The sequence below is a fragment of the Benincasa hispida genome, chromosome 7 (genome assembly GCF_027475165.1).
Source record: "Benincasa hispida cultivar pf3 chromosome 7, pf3_genome.v1.1, whole genome shotgun sequence".
Taxonomy (NCBI): Eukaryota; Viridiplantae; Streptophyta; class Magnoliopsida; order Cucurbitales; family Cucurbitaceae; genus Benincasa; species Benincasa hispida.
This window is the reverse complement of record NC_143484.1, coordinates 44,581,957-44,608,306: the sequence shown is the minus strand read 5'-3', so window position 1 is coordinate 44,608,306 and position 26,350 is coordinate 44,581,957. Positions and strand designations below refer to the sequence as shown.

The 26,350-nt window shown below is 33.8% G+C and overlaps 1 protein-coding gene and 1 pseudogene across 2 annotated transcripts; one reads left to right on the top strand and one right to left on the bottom strand.

The window, feature by feature from the left end:
• Nucleotides 1–8,263: 8,263 nt before the first annotated feature.
• LOC120081579 (protein FAR1-RELATED SEQUENCE 5-like) lies at nucleotides 8,264–11,460 on the bottom strand (annotated as a pseudogene). Its single transcript, XR_016530944.1, has 2 exons — nucleotides 10,628–11,460; nucleotides 8,264–10,386 (listed from the first exon to the last, which is right to left on the bottom strand). The product of XR_016530944.1 is annotated as a protein FAR1-RELATED SEQUENCE 5-like (transcript).
• A 1,121-nt stretch (nucleotides 11,461–12,581) lies between these two features.
• On the top strand, nucleotides 12,582–16,337 carry LOC120081179 (exosome complex component RRP41 homolog). The gene is made up of 11 exons (XM_039035869.2): nucleotides 12,582–13,047; nucleotides 13,162–13,208; nucleotides 13,300–13,360; nucleotides 13,513–13,551; nucleotides 13,635–13,702; nucleotides 14,015–14,093; nucleotides 14,172–14,208; nucleotides 15,258–15,374; nucleotides 15,576–15,661; nucleotides 15,753–15,842; nucleotides 16,019–16,337. Exons 1-11 carry the CDS (start codon nucleotides 12,994–12,996, stop codon nucleotides 16,064–16,066), a joined length of 726 nt encoding a protein of 241 aa, XP_038891797.1. The 5' UTR covers nucleotides 12,582–12,993; the 3' UTR covers nucleotides 16,067–16,337.
• Nucleotides 16,338–26,350: the final 10,013 nt, after the last annotated feature.

Genomic DNA, 26,350 nt, shown 5'->3' with positions numbered 1-26,350 from the left:
AACTCGAGATAAAGCCTAACTATGAGTAATCTGAGCTTTAAGTTGAATCTGGAATTTAGGGTTCAAAAGAGGAGCCTGAGAAGATCAAGGAACTTCTAAGAGAAAGATTCCTATCCTTACCAAGGTGAGTGGTACTTTCCTTAAGTCTTAAGCATATCTTTTAGAGTAAATTGTATATGCTTATATTATGAATGAGTATTTAGCATGAGAATGGGATTATGTGATCGGGATGGTCAAAGGGTCAATAGACCTAGTTCCTGAGTCCGAAAATAAAACCTCACGGGATGGTCAGGGGACCGAAAGGTCTAGTTCCTGAGCCTGTGGGAGGATCCTTGTATGGGATGATCAGAGGGCCGACGGACCTAGCTTCTGAGCCTAGGAGCGGGGAGCTATGTGCACATAGGAGACATAGGAGACATTGGAAATAAAAGGGAATGCAACAGAGTAAGCGTTCGTAATTAGTAACAGTTAACTATCTACCATGTGTGTAGACAGCATATTCATTCTATGTAGTTATCAGTTTAGATATCTACCGTGCATGTAGATAGAGTGGAGAACAGACTCATTCAAAGTAGAGGTTTGAGTACCTACCCTCGTATACCTATGATATGCTTGTTTTTATGAGTTGAAATAGACTCTAAAAGTTGTTTACCACTCACTGAGCTTTGTGAAGCTCATTTTTTTCTTTCATGTTTTTCTTCCCAGGTAGCGAAAGGTGAGGAGTTCCAGAGTGCTGCTAAGGTCAAGGTCTGCCACAAGCCACAGTCATACTTCCGAAGGGTTTTAAGAATGGTTGTTGTAAAAATTGTAATTAAGTCTTGGAGTTGTATAAACATTACATTGTTGTAATATAAAATGGGTCTACTTAATCAGTTGTTGTTTATCTTCTTGACTTAAAGTTTACTAAGAGTAAAGAGCTTCAGATGGATTGTAGGTATCACAAAAGGGTGGTATCTGCAGTCCCTCACACCTCTCCTCGGGCTCAAAAGTGTGGGCTCGGGGCGGGGTGTGACAATTTATCTGATCCACACAAAGTTAGATCTCAGACATATGTTGAAACTACTATATCATGGCGATCAGTGAAATAGATCATAACGGCTACTTTCTCAAATCATGTTGAAATTCTTGCAATTCATGAGGCAAGTTGAGAATGTGTATGGCTAAGATCAATAACTCAACGCATTCATGGAAAACGTGGTTTGTCTTCTAGTAAAAATCTTCTAACGATGTTATTTGAGGACAACATAGCATGTATAGCCCAAATCAAAAGATGATATATTAAAGGAGATAAAACAAAGTATATTTCACTAATGCTTTTCTACATTCATGACCTTGAAGAAAATGGTGATATCACTATACAACAAATTTGTTCGAAGGATATGACAGACTTATTTACGAAATCATTACCTACCGCAAGCTTTGAGAAATTGGTGCACAACATTAGAATTCGACAACTCAGAGATCTCAAGTGATATTTCTATGAGAGAGAGCAAGTATATCGTATTTTTTAGGAGTATAAATTATATGAAATATGTACTCTTTTTCCTTCACTAGGATTTTTCCCATTCGGTTTTTTCCTAGTAAGGTTTTGATCAGTAGGGTTTTTCCTAGTAAGTTTTGACGAGGCATATTTCATATATATATAATGAGTATCTAAGTGGGAGTATTATATAAATATTACACTAAAATAGATGCCCATCCTTTATATCTCCACGTGTCTTTGTATATGTTAATCATTTATTTTACAACTATACGTTATTAGTGTCCAAATAAACTCACCTCCTACTTTCCAAATTGACTAAAGGGATTTGGTGGGTTCATATGGATGTGTGAATAAAACATTGGTGAGAAATCCCAACTTCTTGGGAGAAATTAAAGAAAAATTCATTATTTCATTATTTTCTTATTTACTTTATTTTATTTAAGTTATTTATTTATATTATTTTTTCGGTATTTGTGATCCTCGAGTTTACACCAAAATTAACTTTATTAATTTATTTCCTTTATTGTATGTAAGCTTTTTCAGAGATTTAAAATTTAATTCTAAATTTTTTTCTCGAAAATGCAATCATTTAAAAATATATTTCAATTGCAAAAGATTCTACCATTTTAGTTACTCATTTTATTCCACGACTTTTTGTTTTTTGTCTTCTGCATTTTATTACTTTCTACTATAAGTTCTCAACCAATTTTCTATGATATATATAGTTATTTGCAAATATATTTAATATATTTTATTCGCCATATTTTTCTGAATTTAATTTTCAGCTATTTCCATGAGTTTTTGGTCTTCGATTTATTTTTTAATTACATTATACACAATAATAATATATATTATGTACCTCCACATATACTCCTTGTCACTAGTATATATCTCCATATCTATATACACTCCTACCACTTATATATATTTCCACATATATACTCACATATAATTGACATATATACTCATATATATATATATATATATATATATATATATATATATATATATATATATTTACTAGTCAGGAAATACGTGCATGTGTACGTGAGATAAAAAATTTTAATATAGTGATTTTTTAGCCTAAAATAAATAAAATCATTATTTTTTTAATTACCATAAATTTTTAAGAGTTAGAAAATATAATAATTTTTATTTTCATATTTTCATATTTTCATATTTTCATATTTTCATATTATCGGTTTTTGGGTAAACAAATTATTCTATACAATATGGTATAAAAAATTTGTGTTAGTAACTCCTTGAAGAGAAGGAAGAAAGTGGATTTATGAAAAAAAAAATTAAAAAGTATTCTCCTATCTATGCGCATGATAAATATTCTCCTATATATGCACATGTATAATTTAAGTCTCCGAACTTTTTTATATATAAGTTTACTTTATTACTTGTCTCTTTAAAAGATCTTGTATTTTTTTCCTCAAATTTTCGCTATCTGAAATATTTTTTTAATTTATAACAGAATCAAACTTTTAAATTTTTTTCTTTTATATATGCATTTCACACCTCCATAAAAAAGAAGCATATATTCATTGTGTAACCACCAACATACCATCTGAATAGTCACATCTCATTGACATCATTTACATCAATTGGTATTTATCAAACACATACTCGAAGAGTTGCATCACACCAACACCAATTGCACCTATTATACATAAAACTTTGATTTTGAAATATATAAATATGTTTAGTGAATTAAAAATTAGAAAGGTCACATCTAGCCTCTTGAATGGACATTTAAGCTCGAAAAGGTTCATTCTTATGACAAAGGGTAGTATAGGAATTTGCCAAAATTAAAAGGAACAATAAGTATATAAAAATTATCCCCTTATGGCCCCTTTTATATATAGAAAATATATTTTAAAAAATAAATGTGAATCTTAACAAACCAATGTAGATACGTCATAATGTCTTGAGTATGTCAGAAAAACCCTATCTAAATATATTAATTCTTCACCGTTCTACAAAGAATCGAATGAAAATGATAATTATTCATCAAAATATAATCAAATGAAAATTGTTAAACAAAAAAAAAACGTGTATATAAAAAGACAAACAAAACAACAACAACCAATTCGTTACTCCAACATTTTCTACATCCACAATGTCGTAGATCATTGTCTCTAGACATACACAACGTAAATCACAAAAAATTTGTCCAATTAACCAAAGTAAAAATTCCACAACTATTAACATTTTCTCCAGGAAAAGTAATTCGAACAAAAATAAAAGAGATGAAAAAAGAACCCGAAATTATCGTTTTGAAATTCAACCTTAATTTTTAATTTTCGAATTGTCATCAATCATATCAATGACAGCATAGATTTTAGAGTCATGGTCGCTCCGGTCCCTTTTTTTATCTCTAGTAATTTAGAAATGGTTATTTATGAACAACTAACAAAAACAAAATCCCACAAAGACTTAAATAAAATAAAAATAATAATAAAACAAAAAAGTTATGGTGGTTATTGTAGAAGGGATGAAGTCTTTTTGCAAAAGGGTGTTTCGATAAAAGAGTTTAATGGATAAGGTATCTGCCAGGTAGGTTTTAATCAAGGAGCTATAATAGGGACAAAATCGGATTTGTATAAAAAATTGTAAGGGCAAAAAAGGAAGAGAAAAGTTCTCCCTTGATTGACTCTTTTAATATAGTATAATATAAGTATAGATGAGTAGATAAATATGTATTTTTGGAAATGAAAGGAAAAAAGAAAATACTTCAGGCTTGTTACTAGCATAGGGATGAAAGATTTTGAAAAAATAATAATGATGATAAAAAAAATTTAAAAACAATAAATTAAGATTTTTTTCTTGAATTTATTTGTATTTTTCTTCTTTTTTTAAAATATGTTAAATGAGATATAACGGATTTATTGTAATCCAACAAAGTATGGTAAATAGGCATGCATTGTTGTAGATTTTGAAGATTTTGGACATCTAAAAAAAAAGTTCATATATTATAAGCCTATTTAATATAATTCTTCCTGAAAAATATAGTTTATAAACATGCAAACAAACACATTTGAAAAAATTCAAAACATAAAATATAAGTAGATTTTTAATTGACTATGCGTAGTTTTCAAGTTTCTATATTTTCATGTTACTAACCCTATGTTTTTTTTTTTCAAAAAAGAAAAAGAGATTGTTTTCGAATTCAGAAAAATGAATCAGTTTATTTACAAATATAGTAAAATATAATTAGTGATAGACACGGATAGATATCTATGAATATTTATTATTGTCTATTAGTGATAGACAATAACATTTTGCTATATTTAAAAACTATCCACTATAACCAAATCTATCAATAATTTTTTTTAAATATAAATGGTTGATCTACCATGAAGATGTCTATGGTCTTTTGCCTCTTCTTATAAGTTAAAAGGTTCAAACTATAGTGTGCCTAATTTGTTGTTAAAAAAATAAATAATTTTTATCAATTAGCTAGATAGATTTTATATACCAGAGGTTTTTACTTTTTATCGATGCAAAAAATGTATCGTAGATCTTACACAAAATGTCAACAAAGACTCTAACAAGACTTTTATGCATGGACAAAAAACGTAGACAGAAGTCAATCGACTAAAAACCAAAAGAAACTGAGAGATGAAGAAAACCCCAAGACTCTACACAACAATAGACCATTAAAAAAAATCTCATACAATATAAAAAGAAACAAATGAGAAATAAATAAAACAAAACTGGTTTATAAAGGAAAAAATACCAAAATGCGGTTATAGGCGAGTAGTTGTTGGGTGAGCGATGAGAGAAAAGTAAAAGAGAAAGATGAGGATTTCACGAATTGAAAGGGGTGGAGAAGAAAACATTTGGAAATTTAAAAGGGTTTCTAGCGACCCAAACTACCTATTAGCAAATACTAACTCGCGTCAACAAAAACCCCAAAATTACCCACCCAACTTTCTTTACACGCGTTTTTTGTTTTTTTGGGTAGAAAAGTAGATACAACCACGCATAATAAGTGTATTAGCATAAATTAGATTTATTAACGTTTTTTGTTGTGTCGGCCTAACATAAAATTCTTGTAGTGATAGTTGTTTCATCTTTTTTTTTTTTTTTTTTTGTTAACCAAAGTTCTTTTTCTTTCATCATAATGTTAATTTGAATGGTTATCACCAACGATAAAAACACATTTATTGACGTCGTATGTCACTTGCCAACATATATATACTTCTTTTGGAGGTATAAATCTTCATACACTCCAAATTTCTTATACTAATAAAATGATAAAAATAAAAATACAATTTTATTCGCAACCAAATTTCAGAATTGGTACAAATTTTTTTAACTACTTTTTTTTCAAATTTTTGCTTACTTAATTGGTAGATGTTTTAAAATTTTAGATTTGAAAAAAAAAAAAAACAAAGAAATATATAAATGGAGTAGTGTTTGTATAATATTTTGCAATCATAATAATAACTAGAAATCTGATACAATACAACTTTGATTTTCTTCTTTTTCCAGTCTTTGATTTCATATAATAGTAACCAATAACTCAATCATTTGAATCTTTAGCTTAGTTGTGTAACGATTTCATTTTTAGTTTTCAATCTCTAATTAAAATTTATGTTTGTTTCCTCTCAATTTTTTAATTATAATTTTCATATTAAAAAAATAAAACAAACAAACAAAGTTGGACTACTCCTAATCATATTCTAGAAATAAAAATAAGTTTTTTTTATATATTATAGTTTTCAAATTCTAACCTTATTTTTTGAAAACATTAACGGAAAGTGAATAGCAAAACCAAAAAAAAAAAAAAAAAAAAAAAAAAAAAAAAAAAAGTGTGTTATGGGTGGAAGTTGTTTATAAGCTTAATTTCTAAAATCCAAATGGTTATCCAAAGGTGCTTTTGTTAACTAAATACATTTTAACTTCGTATTTCAAAATCAAAAGTCTAAAAGGACCAAAAACTAAATTTTTTTTAAAAAAAATAGAGAGCGTAGTTAGAGATTCTCCGAATGAACGGTCCAATTTGCACATCTTTTCAAGTTTAAGAAAAGGAGAAGTCTAGTATGACGAAGAAGAGTTTATCAATTTGGCCAAAATGATTGCCTGATACAACTGTCTAATATGAACACTATAGCACGTGGCTTATATAGCAGGCAAGTCATTTTTGGCCATCAAATAAAACTCTTCCCTTCATACTAAACCTCCCTTTCATATCCTTAATGGCAGCTTCTACAACTTTGCAACACTCCACACTACTGATAATAATCCATGGAAATTATAAGAATAATGAAGAGGATTTTTCAAAAAGAAGAAAAAAAAAGAACCCAACATGATAGGGCAAAGAATTATATTTTGACAAGCCCTTTCATGTTAGGCCTATCTTCTTCTCTCACACTTAAAATGATCTACACTTTAAAATAGTTCCATATTTATAGAGCTGCATAGGAATTTATGTCTTGTTTGGTTGCAAAGGTTGACTATGTGTACTTGCTGGAATTTTTCCTTTTCACATTTATTCCCTTATAAGTCAACTGTTGTTGATAAGGTTAAGCTTTTTTTTTTTAATATGAAATTGTGTCTTTAAACTTTATTTAAACGACTTCATGCTGCTTTAGTCCTTAATGTTTGAGTATTTTTCGATTAATAAGTTACTACCATTGTAAAACTATGCTCAATAGCAGGTCACATGTATAATGAGTTTGTACGATTCAGAGATCGGAATGAAGTATATAAATTAACTGTGAGTGAATTGTACTACTAAGACCACTTTTGCCAAACTATAATGAAAATTGGTGCAATTAGAATGAGATTTCATTGACGGATAAATCGTAATAAGTTTGAATCACAAACATAATCAAATTGCTCTTGATCGCATGTACTTAAAATTATGAATCTGTCACATTTTACGTTATCGTTGTTTGACCCTAACAGTAACGATAAGGATAACGGTAACAATAAATGTGACAGATTGATGAAAATGTGGAAATATTGATAATTCGACGAAAATTTAATACTATGGTTAGGTTTTAATGAAATATGTAAGTGAACACCACATAACAAATTGTAGGTTTAAATCAACCCAGTTACACAAAAAGGAGACACAATAAGCCCTAACGAAGAATTGCAAGTCTTTAGACACGTCCAAAGCATTAAACCTAACAAAGAACGAAACGTTGTGGCAATACCTCTCAAGATTCTACCGTTCCTCTCGAACCAAATACTCCACTCCAAAGTCCTTCCCTTATCAGAAAGTGGCAGCAATTCTATGTCAAGCTCAAGCTCAACCCAAAAACTTTGATTAGGCAGTTCCAAAACAAACAAGGAAATTCACTCCGCCACAACAAATGATCTAGATCTTCATACGCCTCCTCGTAGAGAATACACACTGCAACCTCTAGACAAGGAAGAATGCGTCTGTATTCGATCAGTAGTGTTAACACCCATTACGAAAGAACCTGTCAACCAAAGAATTATATTTGCGAAGCTATCAATTGTTCTAAACTGTTTTGAAAATCTTAAGAAAAAAACTATTCGTCTTTCAACTATCAAATACAATATTATATTATATTTTTCTTTTCATACCTTCGCGGATGTAATGAGATTCAAACTATCGTTCATACTTTTCCCCGTGTATCTTCCTCCAAAATACTTTTTACTATTTTCCTGATCGAAACAACAAATGAATAATGAAATAAAACTTCATACGAGCTTGGTTAAAGAAAAGAAAGAAAACTTTATGAAGTGACCACATTTACTTTGCATTGATAGTATGATTGGTAAGACATTGTACCTGTTTGAATGTTGTGTAATTTGAAGAAAAGTTTAGTTCAGCTTCAAATTTTGTTTGTATCTCTTCTTTTCAACTAAGCAACCAACTATAGACTCTCTCTTGATTCAATGCTCTTGTATATGTTGTCCTTTTCCCCGTTCTTGAACCATTTTCGATGAGAACTCAAATCTCCTACATCCTTTTACATGATTATTTTCCACAGAAGATATTTTTCTTCATCTCCTCTAAATCTTTGGGCAATTGAACAAAATTTTGAGAAGCATGCTCAAACAACTTTTCATGTTCTGCGGCAATTTATGACACAGGTGATTATAACGCTCTCCAGTTGACTTTCCACAAACCTTGAGCATTTGACTATCTGAAGCTCTTGCATCTTTTGTCCATCTTTTCAAAATATATGAAGTAGGAAGCTTTTTCACATTCTTCCTATCAAGTACCTTAAGAGCGTGACTACATAGAATCCCAGTGGAAATGAATTTCATGCAACTACAAGTGACTATTTGTGTTTAAGCCTCATATTTAACTAACCAATGACAAGAGCTTCCATGAAATAATACTTTATACTCTGATACGCCGTCAAACTTACCAATCTTGTAGATACTACAACTAAGAATATTGATATATTCTTTTTCAAACAATTTAAACATTGCTGGAGTGTAAATGTCTACCACATGTAGTGACATTCCTGTATCCATTATCAAGATAGGTGTCGTATGATTAATCTTAAAATCCGCAACCATTTCCTCACCTCTTCGATCTGCTAAAAAACTATCATATTGTAGAAGGAATTGCAAAATGTCATAATCAGGCCTTAAATATTTTTTCAATACCTCATTCGTAGTGTACTTTTCATGTCAGGTGTAAAAGTATGTCGCCCATATACTATTGCCCATTTTTCACGCAATTCAAACAAATATGTCAACCACTTGTTATCTCTAAGAGCATATTTATCTAACATTTTTTGCCATGCTAACAACCAATCATCTTCATTTTCATAATCAAATAAACAACTGCTAAAGTCGTGAACAAACTGATTTGGTCCATAAAACACGACTCAAGGTCTTAGCAGCACTTTGAAAAATATGCCAAACACATAGTCGATGTTGAGCTTCAGGAAAGACATCACATATTGCTTTAGCTATTATTGTAAATTGATTCGTAAGAATTGTCTCCGGTTGCTTTCCAGACATTACACCAAGAAAAGTATTAAACAACCATTTAAGAGACTCAATTGTTTCATCATAAAGTAAAGCAGCACCAAATATCACCGATTGTTTATGATGATTGACTCCAAAGAATGGAGTAAAAGGTCGACCAAGTTCACTCAAAACAAATGACATGTAGTGTCAAAACAAATGACATCTCCAAAACACTCATAATCATACACAGAACGTGCATCGGTCCAAAAGATATTAGCGACCATGTTATTTTCATCGAGTTGCGATGCATAAAAAATAGAAGAGTTTTCCATCTGTTTTTTTCTCAAAATACTGTGCAAGTGCTTCAACTTCTCCCTTTTCAATTCTTGATTATTTCTCTATGGGTATATAATTTATGTAATCTCCATCCACAAATCTCATACGTTCTCTACCACCCACCTCGTTATTCATTAGTTCCATAGTTGCTCTAAATGAAGTTCTTGAACTATCTGCAACATGAACTTTTTGAGCATTGGAAATGCTCTTATCAACGTTTAAAGTATGCTTCATCGTTGTTTTACCAAGGTCGTGATTGTGATTTTCTTTAAAAGACACAACTTTGTATTGACCGTTCTTTCCAAGCAAGCATGCCAATGAAGCTTCACATCCTGTCCTTGAACTTGGCCGAGTAAAATAAACAAATTCTTTTCTCTTGTCTACTTGACGAAACCCTTCTCTTGAGCAACAAAAGGCAGCTCTTGAAACAACTCCATTCTTTTTCTTTTTGTGGTATTGTTTGCTAACGGTAAAACCAACTTTTGCTGCATAATTGACTTAGAACTGATACGTTTCCTCGATAGAACTAAACATCATCCCAATCACTGGCTCCACAATTCCAAGTTGAGGGTCAATCCTAGCCTCTCTATCATCTTCCAGATCAACAACTTCAGAATTATTACATGGTTTCCCAGTTTTCTCCATGGCTTCAAGAAGAAGAAAAACAAAACCCAATAGCAAAAGGCAGAAACCAGAAGAAGAAGAAGAAGAAGAAAGCTAATTGGCAACTTAAAATCTCAGAGATTCTAGCAAACAGCATACTAAAACCATAGATTTTATTTTAACAAACAGTACAGTAACAACAACAACAACAGCATACTAAAACCAGAGACTAACCCAACAGTAGTAGAGTAATAACAATATCATAGGGCATGGAGTTTCAATTACCAGAAAGCTCTCGAAGCCTCTGGCAATCCACCAAGTAAGCGAACCCATAAGCCAGAGTCTTCAACGTAGCCTCATGTAGCTCCAAGTTCACCGTCGCCGTCGCATCGGTGGAGAAGAACACTCTATACCCTCTCACAAACGCCTCACGCGCCGTCGTCTCACAGCAAATGTTGGTCATAACCCCTGTCACGATCACCTCTTCCACGCCCTTCTCTTTCAGGCAGTCCTCTAGGCGCGTGTTCCGGAACGCGCTGTAAGTGTTCTTCCGGATGACCTCATCGGTATCCAGCCGGTCGAGATTGGAAATGAGGTCGGCGGCGGGGGTTCCGTCGAGGATGATGTCGCCGTTCCACCACTCGCTGAGGATGGGGTTGTCGGAGGCAGAGGTGTGGGCGTGGCGGGTGAAGATGACAGGAATGGAAGCGGCGCGGCAAAGGCGGATGGTAGTGAGGAGATTGGGGAAGATGGGGTTGGCCATGGAGGAGAAGTAGTTCTGCATGTCGATCACTAAGAGAGCGGCGATTTTTGGATTTGGGAGTCTGTGGCGGATCTCGTATTTCTTGTATGATGGACAGGTTCCGGCGGTGGAAGTGCTGGCGGCCTTTGATTTAGGGTTTTCCATCGGCAGCGGAGTGTGTATCGGTTGTTGTGGCCCCCGATATAAGGTGATTTTCTGGTGAATTTGTGCTCTGAGTTTGGGAACTGGCTGAAGAAGAAGAGCTGATTGAAATTGGCATTTCTAAACCTTTAGAACTTTTTTTTTTTTTTTTAATTTGGACCCTTTTTTGACAACTTTGTCTTTTACCCCTAACTTTGATTTGAATTTATCAAAGGTTGTTAATTTTTATGTTTAGAATCACGATCCAACTCTGGATATGTATTTGATTGGATAATCCTGTAATACGTACGAAACATCAAATCAAATCTAACAGTAAACATATGTTTGAACAATAATCACATTTTTGCCTTTTAAATTTTTTTTAAAAAAATTATTGTCTCGAGTAGTTAGCAGTAAAACAAGGGAGATTTTTTAAAATAGGAATATCAAAAATTATTTAGCAAAAAAAAAAAAAAAACAAATTCTCCGTCCCCTTCTTCTTCACCATGTGTACTGATTAATCAAAAGATCTTTCACATGTTCCAAAAATACTAATACCCAAAATGAAAAAGAATCCAAAACCCAGAAAAAACAGAAATAAACAAAGCTTTGTTACATTACAGACCTTTGGAATCGGATTGATCGGTTGGATTCAAGTGCAGGGTGCGGAAATTACCATCAACGAAGCAAGTCTCACAATGCACTCCGACGTCGCAATTTCTATTTACGATACAAGTTCGCCCCTCCTGAAGAGGAAACAAAGAAACACATTCAGTTGAAAAGGAAAAACGAAGTGGGTCATCAAACGAGGGGAAAACGAACCTAAAGGGTTGAAGAAGAATCGAAGAGAACGAGAATATGAAACATAATGATGGCTAAAAGTAATCTTTAGAAGAACTAGCGATGATCGCCGGATTTTTGGTAGTTAGGGGTGAGATTTTGGGCGTTTTGGATTAAAACTTTTTAGTCCTTCGAACACCCAATAAGTCTTGGCGTTAAAATTGATTTATCTATGAAGTTGGATATTATATTCGAGTTTTGTTGCTTTTAAATAGTTCTGATGGACATTGTTATTAATGTCTACCATAGACAGATGCTGGTAGAAGTCTATCAACGTCTATTAGTGATAGAAATCTATACAATTCTATCATCGATAGAAGTTATTCAGTATCTTGATAGAAATTGATAGAAGTTAATCGGTGATATAATTTGATAGAAGTCGTCAATCACGGATAGAAATCTATCATTAATATTATTAATAATAGAAACTAATATAACCCTATCGTTGATAAACACTAATAGAAATCTACCGATATCTATTATTATATAATGGATAGAAACATATTATTGTAAAGTCCATCAACAACGAAGAGAATTGAAAAATCGGCTCTCAACTTTAGGGTAATTACAATCCTGAACAAAATTAAAGATTTAACAGGTCTCGAGTTTTTTTTTTTTTTTTTTTAATTTTTTCCCTAAACCCTATTTCACTCCCTCCCACACGCTGCACTCCGCCCCGCCTCCCCTCTTCCTGACGCCGTCTCCGCCGCCGCCGTACGCTACACTTTCAGCTTCCTTACGACAAACTCGCCGCTGCACTCTCCCTCTTACACTCTCTCGCCTCTCAGAGCAATCAGAGTTACCGTCTCTGATTTTTTTTCTGAGAAACACAGTGGTTCAGGCCCTAAACCGAACAGACTTGTACCTGCGGGCCTAAAATTGCATTCTAAGTTTGCAACATCCTTTTCCCCTTACTGTGTTTCGCTAAATGGAGTTCGTGAGCCCTGAAGGACTTCGCCTAGACGGTCGCCGTCCAATGGAGGTAGTTGTTCCCCTTCTCATTATCTTGCTTAATGTCCCTCCTCTCCCCCTCTGCCACACCCCCCCCGGCGGTTTGACTTCTTCGCTCAATTTTAACTTTGTTGTTTAATTTTAGATGAGGCAAATCCGAGCAGAAATTGGCGCCGTTTCTAAAGCAAATGGGTACTTACTTTCACTTCTCTTCCCATTTAGCTTTTGAGATATCTGTATCGAATACTAAGTAACTGTGCATCATTACTTTTTTCCGAGTTAGTTCTGCTGTTTTTGAGATGGGTAACACCAAAGTTCTTGCTGCTGTATATGGTCCCAGAGAGGTATAAAATCTCAGCTTGTTGCTGTATCTACCTCATTCAAAATGCCATGAATACAAGAACTTGTTGACCTTTGTATTTATTTTTTCTTTTATTACACCATCTGGGTATTTATATTGAAGTGGCTGGAATGAATTCTTTTGTTGCATGTGTAGGTTCAGAATAGGAGTCAACAAATGAGCAACCAAGCACTGGTTATACTTTCTTCTGGATATTCAAAGTTTGAATTCTTAGTGATCATTGGTTATGCATTACCTGAATCCTTGATCTCTTTCAGGTGCGCTGTGAGTACACCATGGCTAATTTCAGTACCGGAGACCGCATGAGAAAGCCCAAGGGAGACAGGTTATTCATTTTTTGTGTCTGTGTTCATTACATTTGATGATTTGAATGCCATGAGTGATTGTAGTTATTCTATGGAATTGGAGTCTGGTGAACATTCATATCTTGAAACATAAGAATAATTTAACCATGAAAGGTAGCATTTGGATTATTCTCTTCAGAATATGGTCAGGGTAAAACTAATAGTGTAGTAGTTCCCGGTTCAATGACATTGCTTAGGTCTCACCATATGGAAGGAATTAAAAACGGATGGGAAAGAACTATGTTATTGATGCATTTATATCTGTATTAAGTTATGTCATTTGTTACATTCAGGCGATCCACAGAGATATCCTTAGTTATTCGCCAGACAATGGAGGAATGCATTCTAACACATTTAATGCCCCGGTCTCAGGTTTTCTACATTAATCTAAGAGCTGCTTCTCAATGATATCAACCTTTTTCTTTCCTCATTCTTAGTTTTTGTGTGCAGATAGATATTTTTGTCCAAGTTCTTCAAGCAGATGGAGGTACAATTAAAGTTAATGATTAAGTTTATCAGATAAAGCTCTTCAAATTATTAGAATATCAGTTTTAGTTCAGATATTTCAATTCCACTTTCTCTTTTCTTGCCGTCTTTCTGTTTATTTGCCATTTTCTTCAAATATTCCTCTTATTTTTATTCTCTTTTACAACATAGAATATGAAAGCATTTTCTTGATACTGTCTCGCTTCTGTCTTCTTCTATTTGTCTCCTTTATGCTAAGAAGTTCGGAACCTGCAACCATATGTTTGTTCACTACTAAACCACTCAGTGATGGGTCCTCTTTTGTCACCTCCTCTCCATGACTTGTTCAATTGAATAGTCTTTTTAGGCCATGCCCCTAAAAACATGGCCGATGCTCTTAGGAAACTTGGTTTGAGAGAAACTACACGCTTGGGTATTCATAGATTCAAGTAGAAACATAAATGAAGTTTGAGATATAAACAATTTCAAGCTTCTTAGTGTTTCACTTCCATTTTTGTTGTAACTACAAATCTTTTAAGTTGACATGAGCATAGCTCAACAAATAAGGCATCATTTTTTTCTTTTGAAGTTGGAGATTCAAATCTACATCCCAGATTTTCTATATTGTTTTATTTTTCTAAAAAAATCAATGCCAATAGAGAAACATTTTATCATCTGGTCACCGATGCCTAATTTCTTGTCACATGTTAAGTTCACGTTTCTTATGTCTTTGCATTTTAACTTACCTATTAGCTGCAACTAGTGTTTTTATGCATTGCATAATGTTGTCTTCAGTGGTAATGACTTTCACATCTAGACTACTTGGCTTAAATGATGGTAAATTTTGTTTTTGTCTTTGTAATTTGACCAAGAATTCAAATGTTTACATAGGATAGATGAAAACTACTGTAAGAAAATTTGTGAAAAAAGAAACATAAATTTCAAAACCAAATTACTACTGAATGGTGGCCAAAGCAGTGTTTTAAAAAAGCTTCTTCAGGCCTCATTTGCTTTCTATTCATGAAGAATTCAACTTCAGACATATCCTGAAAATTTTATTGTCTTCTATAGGTACCAGATCAGCATGCATCAATGCTGCAACTTTGGCGCTTGCTGATGCTGGAATTCCCATGCGTGATATTGTTACTTCCTGCAGCGCTGGCTACCTTAATAGCACACCTCTGCTTGGTAATTGAGAGCCCCCTCCTCCCCCCCCAAACACACACCACACACAATCACGTACAAACATGGAATGTAAGGATGAGTTAGATTTCTGCATATTCATTCTAGTTTTCTGTATTGGAAGTGGAAAACCTTCTTTATTTCTCTTCTTCAAAATGTTGCATGGTTCGCAAGAACTAATATGGATTGGTATTATGATATGGACAGATTTGAATTATGTAGAGGATAGTGCTGGTGGCCCTGATGTCACTGTAGGCTTTCTACCTAAGTTGGATAAAGTCACTCTTCTTCAGGTTCATTAAGTTCCACTCTTTCTTTTTCTTCTTTGCCTCGATCTGTAAAATCACCACATTTCCCACATTTTGACATGATCATTTGGTGCAGATGGATGCTAAATTACCTATTGATGTATTCGAGAATGTGATGCAACTTGCAATTGAGGGCTGCAAAGCCATAGCTAGTTACATTCGAGAGGTAAGGACTTGAACAATGACCCAACTTCTCATATGTTTTTCTTTTCAGATTTTTACTATAAGCCATTGTTGTTGAATAAATTTGCATTATAGCAATATGCTATTTTCCATTGGAAAACCATATTGCGATTGATGATGGTTGGGATTATTCAAACATTGTGTTGTTTTTGTGGACAGGTAATGTTAGATAATACAAAGCAACTCGAATATCATCGCGATGGATAGACACTGTTTTGAGCATTGTTACCCAGAGAAGGGAGAGTTCAGTTGTTTTTAAGGTATAATGAGGTTATTGGTGCCTTTTTCTCATCCCAGTTTGTTGTTGAATTAATAGGCTCTCTTGCCCTAATGTACAGAATATGTACCCCCCCATGTTTCACAAATCTGTTGGGTTTTTTTTTCCCTTTTTTTTTTTTTTGGGTGTGTGTGTGTGTGTGTCCTTTAATTAGAATGACAGAAAGTTGAATTCATATCATCTCTAACTCATTTGGTCAAATTTTGTTCCATAAATTTATATTAAACCAAAATTTTTTATAAACTGTAGCATACAAGCTATATTCTAAGTATGAACGATTAATGTCGACATGATTAAAGTGCTTCAAACAATTCATACCAAAGAAACAACTAAAATAATCCCTTGTTTATTTGAAAGGGCCATCCATTATTCAAGTTGTTTTTTTTTAAAAAAAAAAAGTAAGTTTATAAATGGGTCATTTTCAAATATAGAAAAATGAGTAAAAAAGGAAAATATTTAAATTAATCAATAAATCATATAAATTTAAATTATATTAAATTGATATGTAAATTACATAAATAGTCGTAATGACAATATCATTTTCAATTCCAAATACGAACAAACTAGGACTAAAAAAAACATAGGTAATTACAAGTCTTATAATTTCTAACATCATCGAATATTTTAGTTATAAGTTTTCTAAAAAAACAAACCATCCCTGTGATGTTTGTACGGATGACCCTTGTTTAAGGGTCCAAATGAAGAATGATACATGGTTAAAAATACTCGAAAAATGGCTTTTAGCTTAGGTCAGCCATGTGCGAGAGCATCAATTTGTCCCTTAAATGAGTGTGGGATCTAATGCTCCCATTTAATTTTGTTTCTTTCTCTTTTTTGTCATTCCTTCCTCTCGCTTCTTCCTTTTATTCCTTAATCTGGTAAAAAAGCACATACATTTTGTGTTGGATTTCTCTCATTTAAACAGAGCTATTGGCGAGATCTCTAATCGAGGAGATGGACTTCTACCGCAACAAAGTCAGTGGGAAAAAATCAAAGAAAAAAATTGCAAAGTGAAATGGAGAAGCAAAATGTGAGAAGAGGGAAAATGCAAAAAAAATACTAGGAAATGCCAAACAAGGGGAAAGTTTTGAATAAATGAGCCGAAGAAGAAATGAAAGAAAGAATTTGAACGAAGGAAAAAACTCAAAGAAAAAAATTGTAGTTGTGTCCGATAAGGAACAGGAGAAAGAAGCGAGAGGAAGGAATATTTTTAAACCTTGAGCCATTTTTCATTTGAAGTCTGGAAATGGGCATGCATACATATTTTCCATGTTTGAAGGCATGGACAACTCAAAATAACGCGAGTTGAAGACCATGATGATGTTATTAAAACTATCGTTAGATTTGAAATTTTCAATGAAGGCTTCGAGAGAGAATTTTGGACAAATTTATCATTTTTCTATTTTTTATAATCCATTTTTTCGTTGTTAATGAGAGAGAATATGCATTAGAAAAATCTTTCTACATTTACGAAGCATCCTTAATATTGGAAAGAGAAAATACATTTATTATATAGTATTAATTACTTCAGATTTTCTTCTCATTTTCAATTGGAGAGAGAAAATGTATTAATATGATTTATTTTTCATTTAATGCATTTCACATATCAAGCAACTGATTTTACTAGCATATTCATGTTATTTTTAAATATATCTTAGAACATTGTATTAGATTTTGCAAATGTTCTAACCAATATATAAAATATACTGGTAAATATATTTGATATGTTTAAGATACAACTTGTTTCTTAGCAACTTGGTTGGTTTTTATGGTAGATTCATGAGTATTTTTAAATATACATTAGAACATTGTATTAGATATCTCCAAATATTCTAATCAATATATGAGATATAAATGCACTCAAATAGATGGTTGTACCATTCCAAAGTTTCGATATAACAGTATCATGACAGTATAATATACAAATTACGAGTATATATTGTTTAAACAATTTTTTTACAGTTATACTACAATATATAAATCACAGCTTGGCTCAATGTTCAATATAAATCACATTATATACTATAAATTTCATTTACATCACAGTATATATCATAAATTCAAAATAGTTAAAAATAAACAAAAATATTTACCACAATATATGAATAACAGATGGACTTAATGTTCAATATAAAACATATATACAAGCATATATATATCATAAAATAAGAAAACTAAGTTAAAAAAATCGTCCTAATTTATATAAATATATATATATATCAAAGTATATATATGTACATTTATTCCTTGGTTTGCGTGTGTAAGAACCATCCTTATCTTCATCTCTTCTTTTTCGTAAAGCGTTTATCATCATCGCCCATCCTCATCTCTTCGTGAAGCCCTAGATCTATCACTGCTCCTATCAACTGTTGTCGCACCTTCCTCCACAGCCACCTTGCTCATCGTTGCCGCCGTTGATGTTCGAGTTTGTGTACTATAGTCGACGGAACCCTAACCTAGCCACTGTCCAAAACCTTGTGTCATTGAGATCCACCACACCCTTCCCCAGTTGTCGTCCCGCATCGGTCTCCAATTACTAGTCATTTACAACGCGCGCCACCGGGAAGAAGAAAAAGAGAGTGAGAAGGAAGAAAAGGTTCAATTAGAAGAAAGAATGAGAAAGAATATGGGATTCCAATGTTTTTTTTTCTTTTTAAAAAAGGAACATCAATGGGCGTGAAGCCCTAGACTGTAATGACCCGACTCCCTAGGACTCAAGCTAGGTCGTTACTATATATATGCATGCATAGAATTTAAAATGATACATTTTCATAACGAAATAAATGCTAGATAAATAAAGTCAAATAAGAGATTTCCATTAAAACCAAATGATAAAGTTAAGTAAAAGGGTGCCCATAAATCATAATGAGAAATAAATAAGGCTAGAAAACTTTAAAAGACTGAAAAAGAATACCAAATGGCAAGTTTCAAACATCAGGACTAAAAGTTTAAAGACATGAAAAGAAATCTTGAAACATGAGCAGAAGCATAAAACTGGTCCCAGTGACTCGATCACAGATTTCGCTTGTCATTCGTCGGCATGCTTTTACCCTTACCTAGAAAAAAAAAAAAAAGACATGAGAAAGAATGAGTATAAAATACTCAATAAGTAACCCCACTACCAGGTTCAGGTAAGCATTTATACCTAATAAATGCAACATGAACTGGAACTTTCTACTGGTAGGACCTGAAGACTTCTCTTACATGGCTCACTCTTTTTCCTTTCTCCCTAGAGTGCATCACTTTCATACACCCCAGGTCCTCTCTATGAATATAGGGATGTGCATCCCTTTCGTACACATGATTATGTATACACCTCTTTCATATACACACAATCCACTGAGTGTGCACCTCTTACGTACACCTCAGGTCTTTTCTATGAATGTAGGGATATGCACCTCTTTTGTACACATAGTTATGTATACACCTCTTTCGCATACACACAACCCACTGAGTGTGCACCTTTTTGTAAGAGTATATTAGCATGCAGCGGAAATAACAAGGATTAATAAGCATTCTAATTCATTAATTTTGGTAGAAACTAAAGCATGCTCATCTAATATAAGAGGGTTTGAAGTCATACCTTTGTAGAACTCTTCAAGATCTTGATCCTCAGCAGTTGTCTTCTCCAAAACTTACTGTGAACCACTTCAAGATCTTTCTCACTATCCTCTTGGAGTTTTAGAATGAGTTGTGGGACTCAAGAACAGCTTGAACTAACAAAAAACTAGGGAGAAGCTCACTGCACCAGTTTGTTTGAAGAACTCTTTTTTCAGCACGAATTTTTCTCAAAAACCATTTTGAATGCATGCATCAATTCCACTCCAATCTTCTTTATTTATTGCAAGTAAACATGCAAAGAAGATGACTACATGAGATGCAGCTCATGCTTAGAGTAATTGAAGAGAATGTTAATGGATTTTGAGTGAGCTAGTTGAAGATGGTAATAGAAAAACTCATTTTTCCATTTTGTGCAATTTTCCAATTTTTCTATTTTCATCAAAAATTATTTCAAAATCTACTTGATTTTAAAATTTAAAATATTATTAATTTTATAAAATTAATTTTCTAATAAAATTAATAAATAATTATTTAAATAATCTAACTAATTTAATATCAAATATTAAATTAATTTTTACACAAATCCATCTTCATATATTTAAATCATATTTAAATATAAATTCTCCTATTCTGTTTCATTCTAATTTGAACGTCTCAAATTAACTTATCATGCTACTCTAAAGCTTATCCATTTACGAGCTAGTAGGGGAACCTCGCGGACCTACAGATCATGGGGTCCAACGATCCGAGATTAATTGGCTAAACTATTTTACCAAATTAATCCTCATTCGTTAACTAATGGGTCACTCCACTATAGCCCATAGTTGAACTCCCCTCACTGTAAATATATTATGTCCACTTGATATAACCATAATCAGTAAGTCGATCCTTCACAGGTTGTTTGTAATCACAGCTGGGTCAAGATTACCGTTTTACCCCTGTGAATACATCTTGTTCCTTAAGTTTCTACTGACCCTCTAATGAACAATTTTGATTCATAATACCTATGAATCAAGTCCTTTCTCTATCATGAGAAGGCGGGACCCCGATTGTTCAAGACCTGGAATCAGTACTTAAGAGAACAACCTATCTGCTAACCTTAAATTGGGTAGGAGTGAATTCCATCTTGCAGGGCTATGTGATAACTTGTAGAAATACAAGTTATATATACTTTCTTATACAGATATTGTGGCCAAAAGAGAGAAAATATGCGTCGGTTGTATGAAAATTAGCTAAGGAATAAAATAATTATAAATTATCGCAAATACACCCACTAAGACCATTAAGATGGTAGAAAAGGATATTTCAAGTCTGTTTTGCAGGAAACCAAGTCACCGCTTACGATCAAGGCTCAAAGAGAAACTGAACAACGCATCTCTATCGCATTGTGCCCGTCAAATCAATACTGAAGAGACGATCAACGCAATGACGGCGCAATGCGACAGCCGATCCAGAGCTGAACTTCAACCACATGCGGTAATAAAAACAACACCGCATGCGGACATAGATCGAAAGATGCAAATGAGCAATGTAAACGCGGAGGATTGTGACACGTGTATAACTAACTGTTGTGCATATTCGACGGACTGATTGCATAACAGAAGGAATATTTATTCCACCATTTTCGGACTTTCCATAACAATAAAGTGAGGACCACAAGTCAGAGAGTCAAAGCCTTCAGCCTATAAATACCCTCAAAGAATTCACTGAAGGATATACTTGATACGGGGGATAATTGATACGAGGCTATTGAGAGAGAGGGCTGATCTGAGTGTTGATCGGAGGAAATCCGGGAAGAGAAGAGACAAGGCTGAGAGGTGAGTCTCAGTGCAATTCTGCCAAATCCCCGTCGAGAAGCTCTGTACTTAGATCCCTTCTACCAGTTGAGCAAGCCTGAGAGGGAAGCTCATCCTTCCATTCACTCCATCGACGCTGGCAAGTGATTCTCCATTCCAGATCTGTGCCAAGACGTTGGCATTTATTTGTATTTGTTTCTAACTCTCATTCATCAATTGTATTTCATCTTCTTAATCTCTTCATTCACAACCATGTACCAGACACTAAATACTATTATTAAATGTCTTGATCATTTCCATTTCCACTTCTCTGTCTATTTTCGTTCCTCCATAAATTATTTTCTCCATGATGTTTTCTTAATCCCTTGGTAATTAATATGAATTAAACAAGTAACTTAATCTGTGCTAAAGAAATAAAGATGTTTAGCTAAAGCATGCTAGACGGCATCTTCACCTGTGAGTACAGAAGTGAAGATGCCATTCTGATCTGTCGAGAGAAGGTTAGAAGAATGCGTTAACTAAAGCGAGAAGTACCTCCAGAGATGGAAGCAACCTTGCGTTCACTACGTTCGTCCCTGTTTCACCACAGAGATGTGGGAAACGCGGCCGATCACCGAAAGGTGTACGCCAAGGAAAAGCGGAACCGTACTTATATCTTGAACGCAATTAAGAAACTTGCGTTGTTTATATTAATTATCCTTTCTGTTTCTGTTTCACACATAAGACTTGCCACCGCATAACACGATCTTTGTATATCCTTCACAGTCAATCTCAACCTCGGTATCTTGTATCATGTAACCTGTATCTTGTATCATCATAGCTTAGGTTTATTTTATCGCACTTTACTTTTATCGTAATTTACTTTATTACCGCATTTTTATCGTTTATCTTTACTTTACTGCACAATTTACTTTATCGCATGTACAAACAACACTTTTATTAATTTGAAAAAAACTCTCAGTCGCATATATCACAAATATAACGCAATTAACCTAAAACAATCCTTGTGTTCAACCTCGGATCACACCGAGAAACTTGTGGTGAAATTATACTTGGTTTCAACGCAAGGAAACTTGTGACAACGCATAGCATACTACAAGAACATTCATTAATAACGCATATCTAGAAGTAGTATCGCATATCATCGCTATCATCCATGCGTTGTATGACATAAGAAGATTAATTTTATTCATTCATATTCATACATGCGTTACAAGTTTATGATGAGCTTGTATGATGATAAAAAAAAAAGGCTTAAAAATCTATGTCATCAAGTTTATGGCATGGACTTGTAGCTTCGAAACAATTTTTGCGTTTCACTATGTCCCTAACTATTCATCCGGTCTTATCCCCAAAATGGGAAGCTTATTGAACAGTGTTGTTGAACTACTCTCACCCATGTAGATCAAAGGATAATCCCGAACAAACAGGAGTTTATAGCTAGCTCAAGATTAAGATCGAGTTAACCTAGGTTACTTTATAAATGAAATAGTCAGTTTTAACAGTAAACGGTCGTTGTAAAGAAAAAGTGACTATTTTCGTAGTCCAGTCTATATGCAAACTCATTGCATAGGATGCCCCCACGCACATGTCTCAACATGAATGATCTGTGAATCACATCATTTGTAGCACTTTACAACTTCTTGTAACAACTATAGAGTGAGCCGTATCCAATAATTTTACCAAGATGAGATACCAAATTTCATCCATATACTTATTAGACCATTTAGGTCATATACTATTAACTTGATCATGTTTATGTCATCACATAAAGTTAAAGTATTCGTAGTCATGGGTATGTTTATTGGATTTTCATAATAGAATGCAAAATCGATAACTTATTATTATTGATAAATAGAATGTTTAACACGAACTTTGAGTTCTAGGGCATTCCCAACACTTTTACGTACACCCTAATACCCTCTAGACATGTATCACTTTCATACACACCAACCTTAATACATCTCTTTTATATACTAGCGCCCTTAGACATGCATCTCTTTCATGTAAACAAATAATCTGGAAAGGGAAAGGTGTCACATCTAATGTCATATCACATATAATATTCATATAATCCTAAATCCCATAAAATCTCCTCATCAAAATCATGTTAATTAACCTCAACGAACGTGTTTAATCTAGTTTTAATGGATCAACTCTAGTACATCACACTTTCATGCACTAAATCATGTAAACAATCAAATATTTGAAATTTCATAATACATCACATAGCATACACACTTTCATAATGAATCACATAAATATGTGCATCAATAAATACCTAACTTTCGCCTAGCTTTAAGACATTTCAGTAGTAGTGTCACTTAACTCATAATTTAGGCTCATGCTCAATCGTTCTTTTAATATGTCTCATAAAATTCTAAATCATGCTCATACGTATAACATGATTCAGTCATATTATCACATACTCATATATCTTTTCTAAACAATCCATTCGCTCTCAGAACAATCAAATTTGTCCTTAAATAAATCTTGAATTATCGTCCAGCACAAAGGCGGTTCCAGTAGTAAGATTACTTACCTCAAAATTGTGCCTATGCGACAAGCAGAATAATCTTCACCTTGCCTAGATGGATCTTGTATCAAGTCTAAACATAATTCAATTTACAATTAATAACAAGGCTTAATTCCAATATCTCAATTGCCCATGAATTAAGCAATCTTACCCAAAGATTTGACCAAACCACTCCCAACCCTCCTCGATAGTACCCTTTTGACTTCCAAGCTTCTCCTACAACTCCACTTTAACCCAAACGAAGCGTATCAAAAGATTGCAGCATAACAACATGGCCAAGAGATTTAATTGAAAAACAAAAACACCGACTCACCCAAAACCACCAGATCTGGCGAAACCCAATGAAAACGGTGGTGGTGGACACGATTGGAGGAAATGACGTGGATGGCTGAAGGGCGATGACTGGCGACGGGGTGGGCTGACCAGCTGCGGCAGCGCAAGGTGCGGTGGTTGATCACAGGTGCTGGCGTCGACTAGGGGCACGCACGGCTCGACGACGGTGCTCGATGGGCTTCGGTGAGGCGAACGGTGGGTGTGTTGGATTTTATGTCCTAAAACTCGTGGTTTGTAAACATTAAACTTATTCTAAAATTTAATAAATTTGTTGTTGAAGTTTGATTCAATAATGTTGTTATTGAATATATAAATTGCTTATTTCATTTTAGAAATAAATCCAATAAACCAAAAGATCCATGGCTATTACATGTGTACTTAAACTATATGTAAAGACATAAGAGTAGATCATGTTTGAGTAAATAATTTAAATGATCTATAGTATATGAATAAGGTTTGGTGCCTTATTCTGGTAACACTACCAGATGCGGTCTACTCTGTAGTTGTTACAATTTGTTGTAAGGTGCTACAAACGAAGTGATTCTGATTCGTTCATATATTGACATAAAGAGTGGGGGCGTCCTATGCAATGAGTTTGCGTAAGATCAGACCAAGAAATAAGTCATTCTTACTTTATAACGTTGTTTATTATTTAAGACTGACTATTTCACTACAATGACCTAGGTAACTTAATCTTAATTCTGAGTTAACTATGAACTCCTGTTTATTCGGGATTATCCTTAAATTTTTATAGGTGGAGGTTGGCTCAACAGTGCCGGCTCAATGAGCCTTCCATTTCAGGGGTAAGACTGAGTAGATAGCTGAGGACATTGGATGCAAGATAGAATTCACGCCTGCCCGATTTAGGGATAAGAGAAAGGTTGTTCTCTTAAGTGTCGAATCCATGTCTTGAACAAGGGGCCCCGCCCTCTCAATGGCCCAAGAGGGATCTGATCTAATGATTAGATCACAACCCAATTGTTCATTAGAGGATCAATGAAACTTAAGGAGCAAGATGTAATTTCGGGGGTAAAACAACATTTAACCCAGCCGTTATTATGAACAATCTGTGAATGGTCGACTTACCGATTATGGCTAAATCAAGTGGACACAAATATATCTATAGTGATGAGAGTGCAACTATCGATTAGTTGCTGGAAAATTTGTTCCTGCTGAGTTCTTCATCCTCACCACAAAAACCTCTACATTCCCTCACAAATTCACTCCATTTTTTAGTTCCACCACTCAAATTCAAGGCTGAGAATAGTAGAGAAGTTCTCTTGGTAGTTCACGAAAGATTTGGAGCTGAAATCACGTGAAGAGCAGCTTGGATTTGGAGGAATTCTTCAAAGGTATGTCTTGAAACCTTCTTATTACCCTATGAACATGCTAATTTTGATGTCAAAATTGATGAATTAGAATGTTTAATGATCTTGTTTTCTTCTCCTGCATGTTTCTGTATTCCAATAGGGCAGACAACCCTGGTGACAGAGAGAGGCGACAGCTTGGTGAGGCGAGCGGTGGGCGGCGCAAGGCGCGACTGTTAGGGTTTGGCGGCGAGAAGAACACAAAGGGGGTCTTTAGCCAAGAAAGGAGAAAGAAATGGGAGAGAAAGGGGAAAATAAAAAGAAACAAAGAAAAGAGAAAAAAGAAGAAAAAGGAAAGAAAAATAAAATAAAATGTTCATTTTATTTTATTCTATCCTATTTTATTTAATATTAATAAATCATTTTCCCCCGCCAAACTCAAAAATCAACATTTTTTCTTCCAATTGAACTAAATTCTTGACAATAATGTCTAATTTGCATTCAAGTGACATAAAAAGTCCAAATTTTCCTTTTAGAAGGGCTAATTCCCATAATTTTCCTCTTATCGATGAATTGAAACACCCATTTCCTTAGCAATTAAATCTCAATAATTAAATTTAAACTTCCATATTCCAGAAATGTCCTCAAATATTAGAAAATACTGAAATTATATTACGAACA